Source organism: Molossus molossus, unplaced genomic scaffold (assembly GCF_014108415.1).
Source record: "Molossus molossus isolate mMolMol1 unplaced genomic scaffold, mMolMol1.p scaffold_m16_p_11, whole genome shotgun sequence".
Taxonomy (NCBI): Eukaryota; Metazoa; Chordata; class Mammalia; order Chiroptera; family Molossidae; genus Molossus; species Molossus molossus.
The window spans coordinates 87,893,458-87,908,077 of NW_023425346.1; the positions used below are offsets into that span (position 1 = coordinate 87,893,458).

At 40.6% G+C, this 14,620-nt stretch overlaps 1 protein-coding gene across 4 annotated transcripts in view; it reads right to left on the reverse strand.

Annotated features, from left to right (window-relative positions):
• Positions 1 to 14,620, reverse strand: part of BARD1 (BRCA1 associated RING domain 1) — a 69,322-nt gene that overhangs the window by 9,500 nt on the left and 45,202 nt on the right. For all 4 annotated transcript variants that reach the window (XM_036254859.1, XM_036254861.1, XM_036254860.1 and 1 more), the window contains 3 exons: positions 13,151 to 13,256; positions 5,073 to 5,205; positions 4,440 to 4,532 (listed from right to left, as the gene is read on the reverse strand). In XM_036254859.1, coding sequence (XP_036110752.1) covers positions 4,440 to 4,532; positions 5,073 to 5,205; positions 13,151 to 13,256 — 332 coding nt within the window. The remainder of the gene's footprint in view (positions 1 to 4,439; positions 4,533 to 5,072; positions 5,206 to 13,150; positions 13,257 to 14,620) is intronic.

Sequence of the window (14,620 nt, forward strand, 5' to 3'; positions counted from 1 at the left end):
CACTACTGTTTTTTTTTGTTTTGTTTTGTTTCTTTATCCTCACCCGAGGATATTTTTCCATTTTTTGTACAGATAGAGTGGGAGGGAGAGAGAGGAAGGGAGAGAGAGTGAGAAACATCAGTGTGAAGGGACACATCGAGTGGCTGCCACCCGCACGACCAACCAGGGCCGGGGACAAACTGCAACCGAAGTATGTGCCCTTAGCGGGAACCGAACCCGGGTCTCTCCGGACCGCAGGCCGACACTCTAACCTCTGAGCCAAACTGGTCAGGGCTCCACTACTGTTTTTTGCTGATTATTTCTCTGCTGTACACATTTACAGATTATTGAAAGTAAAAATACAATTGTTCTATACATTTTAAAACAGAAACAATTCTGTTTTTCATAACAGTTCATTCTTAATAATCATATAAAAGTATAATTTTTTCAGAGAATACCTTTAAGCCTTCCAGAATTTTCTCTAATTCTCTCACATTTAGGCTATTCCACCTACTTTTCGCTATTTGAAATAACACAAATAGTTTTTTGTTCTTTTATCTGTATTACTTGCTAAGGGTAAATTCTCAGAAGGGAAATTACTATTATTTTTTTATTCTTGGAGAATCTTTAGTAAAGGATTTCTGTAAGCATGAAGTTGCCTAATCAATCTTAGTTGACAGAAATGCTCAGGTATATTTACTTCTTCATAATTTGAATAGAAAAATCATTACATTTATTTTTAAAATTCCATAGAACTCTCAATATCCTTTTGAAGAAACACAGTTTAATAGAAAAGTAAAAGTATGTTAATCTGATTATTAGGTTATTAATAAAATGATGACACGATTGTCTCTTAGGTTCCATCTCCCTCAACGAAAACAGAAAGAAAACCCACCCGATTTGGCCTTTCTGAACCTCAGATTCAAGTCCTCGGTCACCTCGTAGGCACATTCCCACGGCATCCCCTCAGGTGCTGAGGCCTGGGGAAACTCCTACAGCAGCAATCTTACTTCAGCTCAGAGGAGAGGGGGAGAGCCATCTGCTGTCCCCTTCACAATGAGATGAAAAGTGAAGAGGCAGAATTAATTTTTGTTTTTTGAAGGTTAGGCTAGAGGAAATTTTCAAAGCAGTGTAGTAAAAGAGCAAGTCAAAAGATATTTTCCTAGTGCAGGCTCATTTACATCTTTAGGATGCAGTTCTGCCTTATTCATACTCTAAGAGATCGATGGAAAGACATTTATATATCGTCGACTGTTTATTCTAGTCCCTTGCTACCAAAATTCACCCTTACACAGAGCTGGTGCCAAAACCAGGACTAAAACAGAATCTCAGCCACAAATTCAGTCTTACAGAAGGAACTTCTCCTGTCTATAGCTCCCATTTCTATAAATTGTATAAAATACATATGATTAGTCCTGGCCAGTTTGGCTCAGCAGTTAGTGCGTTGGCTCACGGACTGAAGGGTCATAGGTTCGATTCCTGGTCAAGGGAGGCAACCAATCGATGTGTCTCTCTCACATCAATGTTTCTCTCTCTCCCTCCCTCCCTCCCTCCCTTCCACTGTATCTAATAATCAGTAAAAACTATCCTCCAGTAAGGATTAACAAAAGAAAACAGAAAATAAAATACATATGATTAGACAGAATGGTACAATAGTAAAATTATGGCTGATTTTCAGAATCTTCATGCTAAGTCTATTAACTGTAACATTCTAATACACTCTACATGTACAATGTAGAAACACAGGAATATTAACAATTAAGACAAAACATGGTTAAATAGAAAACTTCTAATAAATTGGATGGTTATTCTTTTTGTTAATTTGCTTAAATTTGTTTAATTTGTTAAATAATTATCTACAAAGAACATTTAGATAGTTTCCTCTTAAATCCACGTGATTTATGAAAAATCCCACTAAAAGATATTATATTAAAGTTTCTACATAGTTAAGCCAGTGAAGGTTTTCTCACCAGTAAGCTAATAAATAACCTCAAATACAGTATCTAGTTTTAATAAGTCACAGATCTTTACAATTAATTTTGAAAGCTTTGTTCCACATTATTTTTGTTTAATACGCATGGATAGTTTTGAATAGCTCTGAACATTTTTTAAGTAAAACTAGATGCCTAAGACTAATATAGAAACTGCGAGAAATATATATTTGAAGGTTCTTGCCTACTTTTTATAAACCCAGTGACTATTTAAAGCAATTGTCTCAAACCCTAAACCCATTTCTCGTTGGACTCTATCACGAAATATGGGAATATGAACTTCAATAAGAGATCCCATCCATCCTTTACACTAAAAGAAGCACCGATATTAGAATATGTTATTCACTACTGTGAGAATTACCAAATAGCACTCTATTAAGTCAGCTTGAGTCCATCAGTGATTCTATAAAAATGACACGGCCAAGCCATTAAATTGACAAAATCTTCCATTTCTTAAAGAAGGCAGATTTTATAGACATGAATCATGTAGTCTGTATATATAACCAAATGCAAGTGCAGCATATTCACAAGAACTATACACTCAAAGTGGTAAATGCCGTAACATTCAACATTTCACATGGTTTCTTTATTACTGAGACCTTATTATTATGAAAATCTATTCCTGCCTATAACCACTGGCAAGATTTCTGACACAGATTCAGTACAAAAGCATCTATACACATGGAACCATTTTAAATCAATGTTTTAAACATGGAGGCCCAGTAAGACTTGCCACAGATTTGAAAGGGAAAAGAAGTTCCAAAAAATAAGAGTGAGACAGAAAGGAAAACTTTTTTCCTATGAAAATGGTTAGTCCAATTGCTTATCATCCGTGTAAACTGGTCGTGACCGGGAGAGTGGTAACAGAGACCGGAGAGAACAGCGTGCCCTCGCCTGCCACAGCCACTCAGCTGGGCACTGGAGACCAGCATCATGAGAAAGGTGGCAGCTGCGTTTAAAAAGGACATGAATACTGCCCTGACCAGTTGTTAAAGCATCATCACACTAGGCCAAGGCTGTGGGTTCAATCCCTGGTCAGAGCACATGCAAGAATCAACCAATAAATGTATAAGTGGAATAACTAATTCATGTCTCGCTCTTTCTCTCTCTCTCCTCTTTCTCTCTGAAATCAATAAATAAAAAACTATTTTAAAAAAAGGACATGAATAACAAAAGGAAACAGTTTTACAAACCAAATCAACTTAAAAATATAGATTAAATAATATAATTAAGATATTAATAAATCAAGCGTTTCTACCATAAAACCTTCAAAGCACAAAGCCATAAAACAAAGTTTTAAAAAGTGAATTCTAATCCATTATTTGCTTCTTAAAAAGAAAGTTTCATCAAAAATATACAACACAGTATTCTTTTTTCTTCAACTGTTTAATTTGAAATTACAGATTCATAGGCAGTTGCAAAGAAATGCCCAAAGAAGTCCGGTGCACTTGCCTCCAGAGACCATTGTTAGCATCGTACACAACTGCAGCACAATATCCAAAGCGAGAAGCTGACACTGACACAATCCACACAGCTTGGTCAGATTTCATTAGTTATACACGCACTTGTGTGGTGTGCGGTATGCGTGTGCGTGTAGATCTGTAAGTGACTTACCTGTGTAGCCCTGTGAAAGGTAACACCACTAGGATCAAGATACTCAACTGTATCATCACAAGACTCCTCCTGTAACCCTTCCATGACCACTATGCTTTCCTAAACCATTAGTTAACCAAAAAGGTCAATCCGCCGTCCCATTCTAGCCCCTGTGACAGAAGTAGATACTTTTGCTCTTCAGGAATAGAAAATAACCCTGTATGAGTTTTCTTTTTATTTGCCTTTAAGTCCTAAGTGAATCCAAGGCTGAGAAAAGCAAGCAAGGACGAGGAGGGACGGTGTAGGCTCTGACGGTGTGTGACTGCCAGCAACAAGCGGCTCATGGGGACACTTTCAGGGCAGGGTTAGAGAACAGCTGGTATAACTGCTTCAAAGCAGGTAGAACAAGGCAGAGTCTAAACTTCCCAGCAGCTTCCTAAAACCTAACGGATCAGTGAAAAAAGCAAAAAGGTGTTTACATATAAGTTTTTAGAAATCATAGAGGAAAAGCGATAAACTACTTTCATTTCGTAATAGTATATTCAAAAGATGCATTTATGAAGTAAAATGTATCATTTAATAGTAATATGGATTGCTTGGGCTTAAAAGTTTACTACATAACCCATTTATGCTTTATTAAAACAGTTGGTATTGAAGAAAAAAAGACTTTAAAACCAGAACATTTCTGGGGACAATTACCAAGAACATCTAAATGATACCATAAATACGACAAGCCTTTGCAAAATGCAGTAACTAACCAGAGGTTTAAAAAAAAAAAAAAAAAATTAGTATAAGTTCCTTAAATAATTATTGGCAACAGTGAACTGTGAAAAATGAGATTAGTCATTTTGGAATTCTCCCAAATGTAACACTTACACTCAAATTTTAGGATCCAGCACCCACTGAGAATCCCAAGCATACATTTCAGCGTACTCTGAACTGTATCGCCAGGAATAATGACATGAGTTACTAGAATACAAAAAAAAAGCAGTAAGAGAAACAAGAGATACACACCAAAATAATTCTTTAACAAGTCTGCATTTTATAGCCAGTGAGTCTGCACTTTATAAACTTCTATCTGAACTTTCTTCAAAAACAACCATTTTTATATTTAGGTATAATATTTCTTTTATTATGATCCTCTAGCCTGGCCACCAACATGAAAAATCAGATCATAAATCAAATATCTTAAAACCACATTAACATATACCATTTTTTCCTTTATTTTCAAATCAAAACTGAGGAATTAAAGTATTATACGCACTATAATTTCCCTGTCATTAGCAAACTCACAAATGTTCTCTTCTGACATATGTTCTGTCCTAAACTAAGGGCAAAGCTTTAAACTACATTTCCTAACCAAATCAGGCCTGTACGTACTTTATAACTGCGGAAAGATATTAGCTTTCTTATAAGATTCAAAGTATACAGCCATATCCCAATGGAGTGCTACAAAGGAGTTACCTAATTAAACTTTTCTTCTACCAAAAAGAAATACATAAGCCTCACCTGTACTGTCAAAGTCAGCACATTTCCTAGCCTTGAGGACTGCTGCGAGCTCACTGAGCATCTTCTGTTGCTCTGAAGAAAGCCCACTGCCTATCAGCGCGAGAGGCCCATCCCTGCGCTGACCAGCGCGTGCCTGGGAATAGAAAAGGAGATGCCAGAGTTAGAAACATTTGAAGATTAAGATATCAAACTGACCTTCGCTTGATGTAAGCTTGAATTTCATTCCTTAGCTTACTCTATCTACTAATTCCCAGATTCATCACTCAAAACCTTAATGCTCAATTCATTTAAACAATTAGTTTTCTATTTCTTTCCCCCGCCCCCAATTAAACCATTACCCGGGATAGCTCTTTATATCCAGGGCATCCTGTTTCCTTGATTCTAAATTGGATCTCTTGCCCTGGCCGGTTTGGCTCAGCGGTTAGAGCGCTGGCCTGCGGTCCAGAGAGACCCGGGTTCGGTTCCCGTTAAGGGCACGTACCTCGGTAGCAGTTTGTCCCCGGCCCTGGTTGGGTCGTGCAGGAGGCAGCCATTCGATGTGTCCCTTCACGTCGATGTTTCTCTCTCTCTCTTCCTCTCTCACTCTTTCCCACTCTATCTGAACAAAAAAATGGAAAAATGTCCTCAGGTGAGGATAAAAATAAATAAATAAATAAATAAATAAATAAATAAATAAAAAATAAATTGGATCTCTTTACAGTTTCATTCTGTCATCGCTAAGCCTTTTTTTTTTTAAGTAATCCATAATACCCATTTAAAATGATCAATTACCTATCTCCCCTCCACTAACTCATTCTAGTAGTTTGTTTGTTTTTTAAACTTATCTTTATTGTTGAATATATTACAGATATTCCTCCTTTTCCCCCTACTGACCCCTTCCTGCCTTCCCCACACTGTTGTCTGTATGCATTGGTTATGTATATATGCATATAAGTTCCTTGATTTATTTCTTCCCATCCCTCCCACTCCCCTACCCTTTGAAGTTTGTCAGTCTAACAATCAATTTGTACTTCTTAAGAGTTTAACTCAAACTTGTTTTATTTAGTTTAAACTGAGATTATGTGGAAAAAAACAACGCTAAGACTTCTAGAACAGCAGTGATGTGAAAGATAGAAACAAATTTTTACATTGAAACAGTTACCTTTCAAAACCAGGAAAAAGAAAACAGACAAGAGACTACAAAACACAGTAGTAAGTCAATGCAGCTCATGAAAAGGAAACAAATGCTAGTATCTTCTCTTCCACAGAAACACTTGAACTGTATTACAGGAGACAAAAAAGACAAAACACAGAGAAGGCACCAATGGATAGCATTAGAGATTAGACTTGAAAGATTAAAAACAAAACACACACAATGGGATCATTTATTCAATAGTAGCCAACAGAATTTAATAAACGGAACAGGAAGGAGAGCCGGCTGAAGGCTGCCTGCTGGAGCAGCAGCGAGGACTGAGCGATGAAGAAAGGAAAGTCAACACCACTGCATTAAAGGGTAAAGTAAAACACAATACTGTCGTGTTCAAACACAAGACAGTGCTCCCCTACGTGTGTGAGTATATATGCGTACTGGACGCGAATACACGAGTGAAACACGGACAGAGTGATCACCAGTGCAGGCCAGCACCTGGGTTAGACAAAGCTGGTACCTGTGTATGCACGTCAGCTCTCAGAGCAGTGATCATTTATCCAGTCTGATGTCCTATAAAATTACATCTAAATTGTTGGCTATACCTACAAATGGACTGATCTCAATACTTCATTCATCCAAAATATATTAAATGAAAGTCTACTATGTGTTAACAATCTATACCAAGATATTTGTTTAAGATTTTCATAAAACGTCTTTTATTTTTATTTCAAAAGGAAAAAGAACTCATAGACAATCACTGTGGTGACTGCAGGAGGAAGGGTGGGTGGAGGTGGAGGAAGGTATGGGGGAGGTAAGTGGTGATGGAAAAGTCTTTTTAAATTGTAATGTTCAGCACTTAGAAGTCCACCTTCCTAAATCACCTACTGCTTTAAGGCTCAGGCCGCAAAGGTCTTTCACTGGAGAGGCACGGCGCACACATTTCCATGCCTTTCTGCCCAGCTGTCTTTCCTAGACACTGAACTGCAGCGCGGTAAACCTCGTCCACCCTAAACATTGTCAACACGCCACAACGTGAAAACAGTTCAGCATACCCCACAGATTGTTGAATGACTGCACAATGGTGATATTAAAAACAACAACAGTATTTCAGTAATTCTTGTCAGTTATACAAATAAGTGCCATAAAATAGCTCCAAATGGAACAGTTTACTTTCTAATTTATATAACTTCACTTCGGCTAAATTAGTTCTCTACACAAAATACAAGAGTGGAAAGGTATCAATTCCAAATATAGGATATGATACTATTTCTACCAACCCAAGGAAAGCACCGAAGTGGGTCCAGACTTTTCCTAGCACCGTTTTTAAATGTGAATTCAAGAAACAGAAACTGGCACTAATTTCTCACAGTTCAGAAATGCCAATAAGAAAATAAAACACAGAGCAAACACAAGTGAAGCACATGTGTGCCAGGGGCCGGAGTGAGGGCGGGGTGGGGGTGGGGGTGGGGGTAGGGTGCTGGGTCTGAATAAGCAGAGGTCTCAGAACCATGAGCTTCAAAACACATTCGAAAAACACCCCAAGGGGTCCAAAACCCTGATTTTATAGCGATTAGATACTATGTACACGGACATTAAATTCTTATTTAAGGGATAATTTGACATGGAACATATTCTTAGATAAATTAGTTATTCTTAATTAATGAGTTTATCAAAAACAGGGCTTAGAAGTTTTGAGAAGAAGAAATAGGATCAACATGCGGCTCTACGGGATCACGGGCAGAGAAGTCACAAACGAACAAATGAACAGAGCAAGGAGCTTTTTAAGTCTTTAAGCCCCCAGACTGCTTCTCAAATTTAAAAATGCTTTTCAAGGGCCATTCATCTTCACTTGACACTGACAAACCTTCTGAATGGTTAGCAGAGGAAGTCAAGCCCCACCCCCTTTCACCGATGTCTCGATGTCTCGCAGAATCACTCAGAAGTCACTGATCTGAGCGCTTTCAGACCCAAGGACGAGGCGCTGGTGCCGGTTTCAGGGGCGAGCACGTGTCCTGAACCACCCTCACGGCCATGCACACTCCACACGCACCTGCTGAGCACAGCTGTGCGCCAGACACTGTTCTCAGTGTGGGGACTACCATAGTTAACCCAGGAGGCAAGTGCCTGCCCTCAGTGTTTACATCCTAGTTGGGGGACAATATCCACAATATATAGACAATGCTAGGTGACAAAGCAGGGCAGGGGCTTAGAGGCACTGGTATATACTTAATATACTGTAGAAGAGAGATCTCTTCGGTGAGACGACAGTGGAGTCGAATCCGAAGAAAGCGAGGAGCCATGTGGACATCTGGTCCCCACATTTGTCATTGGCAGAGACAAGAGCTAGTGCTGAGGATCTAAAATGGGGCACGTTGGGCGGATTCAAGCAACTGCGAGACAGCCATGTGCTGAGAAAGAATGAGAGCAGGGAGTCTGGGGGCTGGAGTACGGCAGACTCCAGAGCTTCGGTTTTAAGAATGAGCATAAAGAAAATCCCTTTCAACTCAGAACTTATCATTCGTTATCTTTTCCTTAGTCAAGAATCTACCATTAAGATAGTAAATAATGGTATTCACTGGCCATGTCCATGTGACGTGCAGAAAGCATAGGTTTCCTACATTTAACAAAAACACAACAGCCCTGGCCGGTTTGGCGCAGTGGTTGGAGCATTGCCATGCGGTCCGGAGAGACCCGGGTTCGGCTCCTGTTAAGGGCACGTACCTCAGTTGCAGTTTGTCCCTGACCCTGGTGGGTCATGTGGGTGGCAGCCACTCAGGTCCCTTTCATGTTGATGTTTCTCTCTCTCTCTCACTCCATCTGATCAAAAAATAAAAAAAAAAGTCCTTGAGGATAAAAAATAAATAAAAGAAAATAAATAAATAAAAACACAATAGTAACTGGAGTATTCAACCGGGAGGAGGATAATCACTTTGCTCCTTTCTGAAGGGCATTCATATCCTCAGACTCCAAGAATACCATAAAGATTATCTTATTTTTGACACACTTTAAATAATCTTTTTCTAGCTTTTACATAAAAGGAATGCTGGCAAATGACAACTTAGTTATGCTATGTTCTGCCAGAAGAGTTCAAGTTCAAATGAATAAAATAAGTGCCAATTTATAGTTAAGTATGCGGAGACTGAACGAGTACTGACCTAAGATTTGAATAATTTGTGTTCTAACTGATCCATTCAAAAAAATTTTTTGTATGCCTGATTAACCCAGGGCAGATCACAACCTTCCTAGGTCTCAACTTCCTCATTTCTAAAATGAGGAAATTAACCTGACTTCTAGGTTCTCTTCCAGCTCATCGCCGCTGCCTTTACTAGACAAGAAGTCTTCTCTAGGGGTCCTACATGTCAACATATTCCTTTCTCTTGTTTCCTCCATCTGAGCAGGTGCTAAATATAGTGAGTCCTCCATCCACTCTCTGTGAAACCCTCTCATCCTGCCCATCCCACACCACCACCGCCGCCCTACTTCCTGAGCACAGCACACCTGGACTTACCACCACAGCCTCCTAGCCAGTCTTCAGTCTTGTCCCACCCCATTAAAAGCACCCTGAGGGTGCCCGCTAACCAGGGAAATAAAGTCTAATCTCGGGGCATTCGAGGCCTTGCACCATCTGATCCAACCCAGCTCTTCACTGTCCATTCCTCTTAACACACTCACGCTCCTCACACTAAACTCTGGTTCTCAGACGGCCAAGGTCCTCCGTGCCGTCCCGTCTCTGAGCAGCTGCTCCTTCCATCGGGCCTGCCACCCTCTGCATACCTGACGGCAGTGGGCACTGTTGGCTGTCCACTCAAAGCCCATTCCTCACTTCTTACACACTGTAAGAATCCCAGCCCTGTTCAGATACCACTCTTCAAGGACTAACCCTATCTTCAACCATGACGTATGTCAAAACCAACCGTGTGACCAGTTCTGACAAATGGGACAGGAAGAACGTCCACTGAAGGCTTCTGGGAAATGTTTTCATCCTTTTAACACCAGACACTGTCCCATCTGAAACTGCAGCCATCGTCCTACAACCACTGGGGAGGGTTAGTGAAGACAAAGCTGAGGATGGCAAAGAATGAAGATGGTGGGAAACCAGGTCTTTGGTGCAGCCACTTAACTGCTGAGCTACCAAGTGGAAAGCTACCTTATATTGGGATTATCTTCATATAAGCTGTACACGGTCTTTACATATTTGAGTGAAAGTTTTCTGTTATTTTCAGCTAATAACATTTTCTTTCTAAACTAAGATATAGCTGAGATACAGCATTATATTAGCTCCAGATGTACAACATAATGATTCGACATATGTATATACAGAAAAACTAAACCACAGTAAGTATAGTTAACAACCATCGCCAAAGAGTTACTTTTTTTTTTCTTATGATGAGAACTTTTATGACCTACTCTCTTAACAACTTTCAATCTGTTCTTTGCATCCTGGCTCAGGTTTTTGGGGGAGGTTTTGTTTGTTGCTTTTAGATTCCAGTTAAGTGAGATCACACAGTAGTTGTCTTTTTCTGTCTATTTCACTTAGTATAGTGTCCTCAATGTGCCTCCACACTGTCACAAATGGAAAGATTTCTTTGGTTTTTATGGCTGAATATTATTCCATTCTGTATGTATGTATTTGTGTGTGTATTTTTTTCTTAATCCATTCACCCATCAATGGACATTTAGGTTGCTTATCTTGGCTTCATAAACAATGCTTCAATGAACACAGGGTGTGCAAATATCTTTCAAGGTAGGGTTTTTGGTTTCTTTTGATAAATACCCAGAAGCGGAATTGCTGGATCATACGGTAGTTCTATTTTGAATTTTTGGGGAACTTCCACACTATTTTCCATAGTGACTGCACCAATTTAGCTTCCTACCAACAGTGCATAAGGTGTTCTCTTTTGTCCATATCTTCATCAACACTTATTTCTTGTCTTTTTTATAATAGCTATTCCAACAGGTGTGACTCTAATTGTGGTTTTAATTTGCATTTCCCCAGTGATCAGTGACACTGAGCATCTTTTTATATGCCTATTGGTCACGTGTATTCCTCTTCAGAAAAATGTCTATTCAGATTCTCTGCTCATTTTATAATCAAATGGATTTTTTGTTATTGAGTTGTAGGGATTCTTTATACCAACAGTATTCTATTAGATACCTCATTAAAGCTTTTACTTTTTTAAAAAACTATATATTTTTATTGATTTTGTTGAGGAAGAGATAGAAACATCGATGAAAGAGAAACATCGACTGGCTGCCTCCTGCACACCCCCAGTGGGGATCGAGCCAGCAACCCCAGCATGTGCCCTGACCAGGAATCGAACTAGGACCTCTCAGTCCATGAGCGGACGCCCAATCCTCTGAGCCACACCACCTGGCAAGCTTTTACCTTTAAAGGCTTCATAGAGAAGGTCTTAGACATGTTCATTGTAACATTCTCTGTGAAGTAATCCCTGATTCCTCCCGAAGTTAGTTTTTTCCTTCTGTATAATTCTACTGAACATCTTTATGGCTTCTATTATGAATTTATTACATGTGTAATATTTTTTTTCTTTTTTATTGAATTTAGTGGGGTGACATTGATTAATAAGAACATATGTTTCTGGTGCACAATTCTACAATACTTCATCTGTACACTGTATTGTGTGTTCACCACCTCAAGTCACGTCTCCTCCACCACCATTCATCCTCCCCATACCCTCTGCCTCTCCCTACCCCCTTGCCCTCTGGTAATCACCAGACTGTTGGCTGTGTCCATGAATTTTTAAACTTTTTACATTATTTTCCCCACTAAACTATGGGTTTATCTCCAGCTGGCACCTCTGTAAGCTACAGACTCACACACAGAACTATTACCTTCCTTCTCTACGGCAGCACTAACTGAAAACACGTACTAACCCGCATCACTTCTCACGGTCCTCACTATTACCTTAAACCTGCCTTATGTACCTTTATCCTGAGCAATCTCCCTGCTGCCGTTCTTGCCCCCGCCCCTTGGTCTCTTTATTACAAAGCAGCTGCAGTGAACTTTCTAAAGCACAAATTAGCCCTGGCCGGTTTGGCTCAGCGGTTAGAGCGTCAGCCTGCGGTCCTGAGAGACCCGGGTTCGGTTCCCGCTAAGGGCGTGTACCTCGGTTGCAGTTTGTCCCCGGCCCTGGTCGGTTGTGCGGGTGGCAGCCACTCGATGTGTCCCTTCACGTCGATGTTTCTCTCTCTCTTCCTCTCTCTCCCTCCCACTCTACCTGAACAAAAAATGGAAAAATGTCCTCGGGTGAGGATAAAAAAAATAATAATAATAAAGCACAAATTAAATCATGTCCTCCCTTTGCTTTAAGTCCTTTCGGTGTTTTTTCACTAGTCCTAGCCTCGCTAGTTGCCAGTAATGACGACGTTCTCTCTGTCCTTCCAATGTGACACGCTCCTCCACCGAGGGGCCTGTCCACTGCTGTTCCCCTGCCCGGCGCACCGGTCCTCTGCACCCACTGGCTGCCTCGGCCCCTCGTGGGTATCAAATCAAGCACCCACTCTTTGGAGGCTCTCCTCAATGACCCCGATGCAAAGCAGCGCCTCAGCGGGGGTCCACCACGTCCACGGAGCCACAGACCTTCGTCGCAGCGCCCACGTGGAAGCTCCTGGAATTGTTTGATGCATGTACCTTACACAGGTGCCGTGCTTCCTCCATCCCACTACAACGCGAGCTCTCTAAGAATAAGAGTTCCATCGGTCACACCTACTGCGTATGAATGCTTCCTAAAACACAGAGGGGACGTGCGACGAGTACTTGTTGGCATCTTTATTCTGATTATGTCTTCAAGTTCACAACGGCTAACACACAGGAAGTGCTCAGTAACTGCTTAGTGAAGGAAAGCAACTGGAAATTTTCCCATTATGCTTCTTTCATAACCAATTTCAGTAAAAGATATAAATTTCCCCAAACTAAATCCACACTCACCACTGAGCAGTGGCTGGTTGCTGACTCGCTCTTCTCTGGCGGCAGCAGCAGCGATTTCGTCGTCTCGCAGTCTGTACAGTCCGCAGGTCGCAGACCAAATATGTTCCTGGGAAGTGGGGACAGACGCAGTAAGTAAATGAAATATGTGACTTGACTCTTAACTAAACGAATGTCCCAGCAAAATAATGTTTTCAACTTCCTTAATAATACATTATTTTTACTAAAGAAATGACTCAGAATTCACATAAAGCGTAAGGATCAAGCACCACAAGCTGCTGAATTCACTGAAATAAAAGAGGTGAAATTTCAGTTTGCCACCAGACTATTACAGGGGGTATTTTCATTGAATATATTGTTACTGACACATGAAATTTTTCACAACTCTCTATTCTTCTGTGTTCATATTCATACTTTAAAGCATTAATCACTACATGCGATGTGTTTTCAAATGCAAATAAAAATCATTTACTGTAGCAATTACAGGCTCTATCATCTATTTACACAAATACAAAAATCAGATAAATTCCCACGGTAGGTATTTGGGTCCACTAGAAGGAAAACCAATGCCACAGGACAAGTAATTTAATAAAGCAGTGAACAGGACACTCTTTAAATTAACTTTATGTGTATGTACACTGCAGTCTGTAATGACCACACCCCACAGAACAAAGTGGGGTGATCCGGAGGACAAGGCAATGCAGACCTCTCTCCATGTCCGAATGCACAGGCCAGAGCGGCCCACCGGAGGGGCTTAGAGACCCAGCACGACGCTACTTCAACATGAGGAGACAAAGAGAGAACGTTCCCAGTGACTTGGCTTAAGGTCGTGTTTTCCTTGTTTATTACAGTGATGGTTACTGCCCTTCATTAGTCTTTCACTTATCAGTAAATTGTACAAACTATATAACTTTTGTCTACTATTCCACTTTCTTACATATAGTTTCAAAATGATTTTAATATAATACTATGGCAGAAGCTTTCTAAAATGAGCCATTTATTTTATAATTTTTTATGATTTTTAAAAAATATTTCTATTGATTTTTTTTTTTTTATCCTCACCCACAGAGATTTTTGCATTTATCTTCAGATAGAGCAGGAGGGAGAGAGGTGGGAAGAGAGAGAAAGAAACATCCATGTGAGAGAGACACATTGACTGGTTGCCACCCACAAGACCCCAACTGGTGCCAGGGGCAAACTGCAACCGAGGTCCGTGCCCTTAGCAAGAACCAAACTCAGGACTGTCTGGTCCACGGGCCGATGCTCTAACCGCTGAGCCAAATCGGCCAGGGCTCTAGAGCTTTTTAGAGAGTGAAGAAGAGAGAGAAACGACGATGTGAGAGAAGAACATCGACCTGCTGCCTCCTGCACAACCCTCGGACTGAGCCGGCAACCCGGGCACGTGCCCTGACAGGGCCTTGAACCAGCAACCTTGCGGCACACAGGACATCGCCCAACCGAGCCCCACCAGCC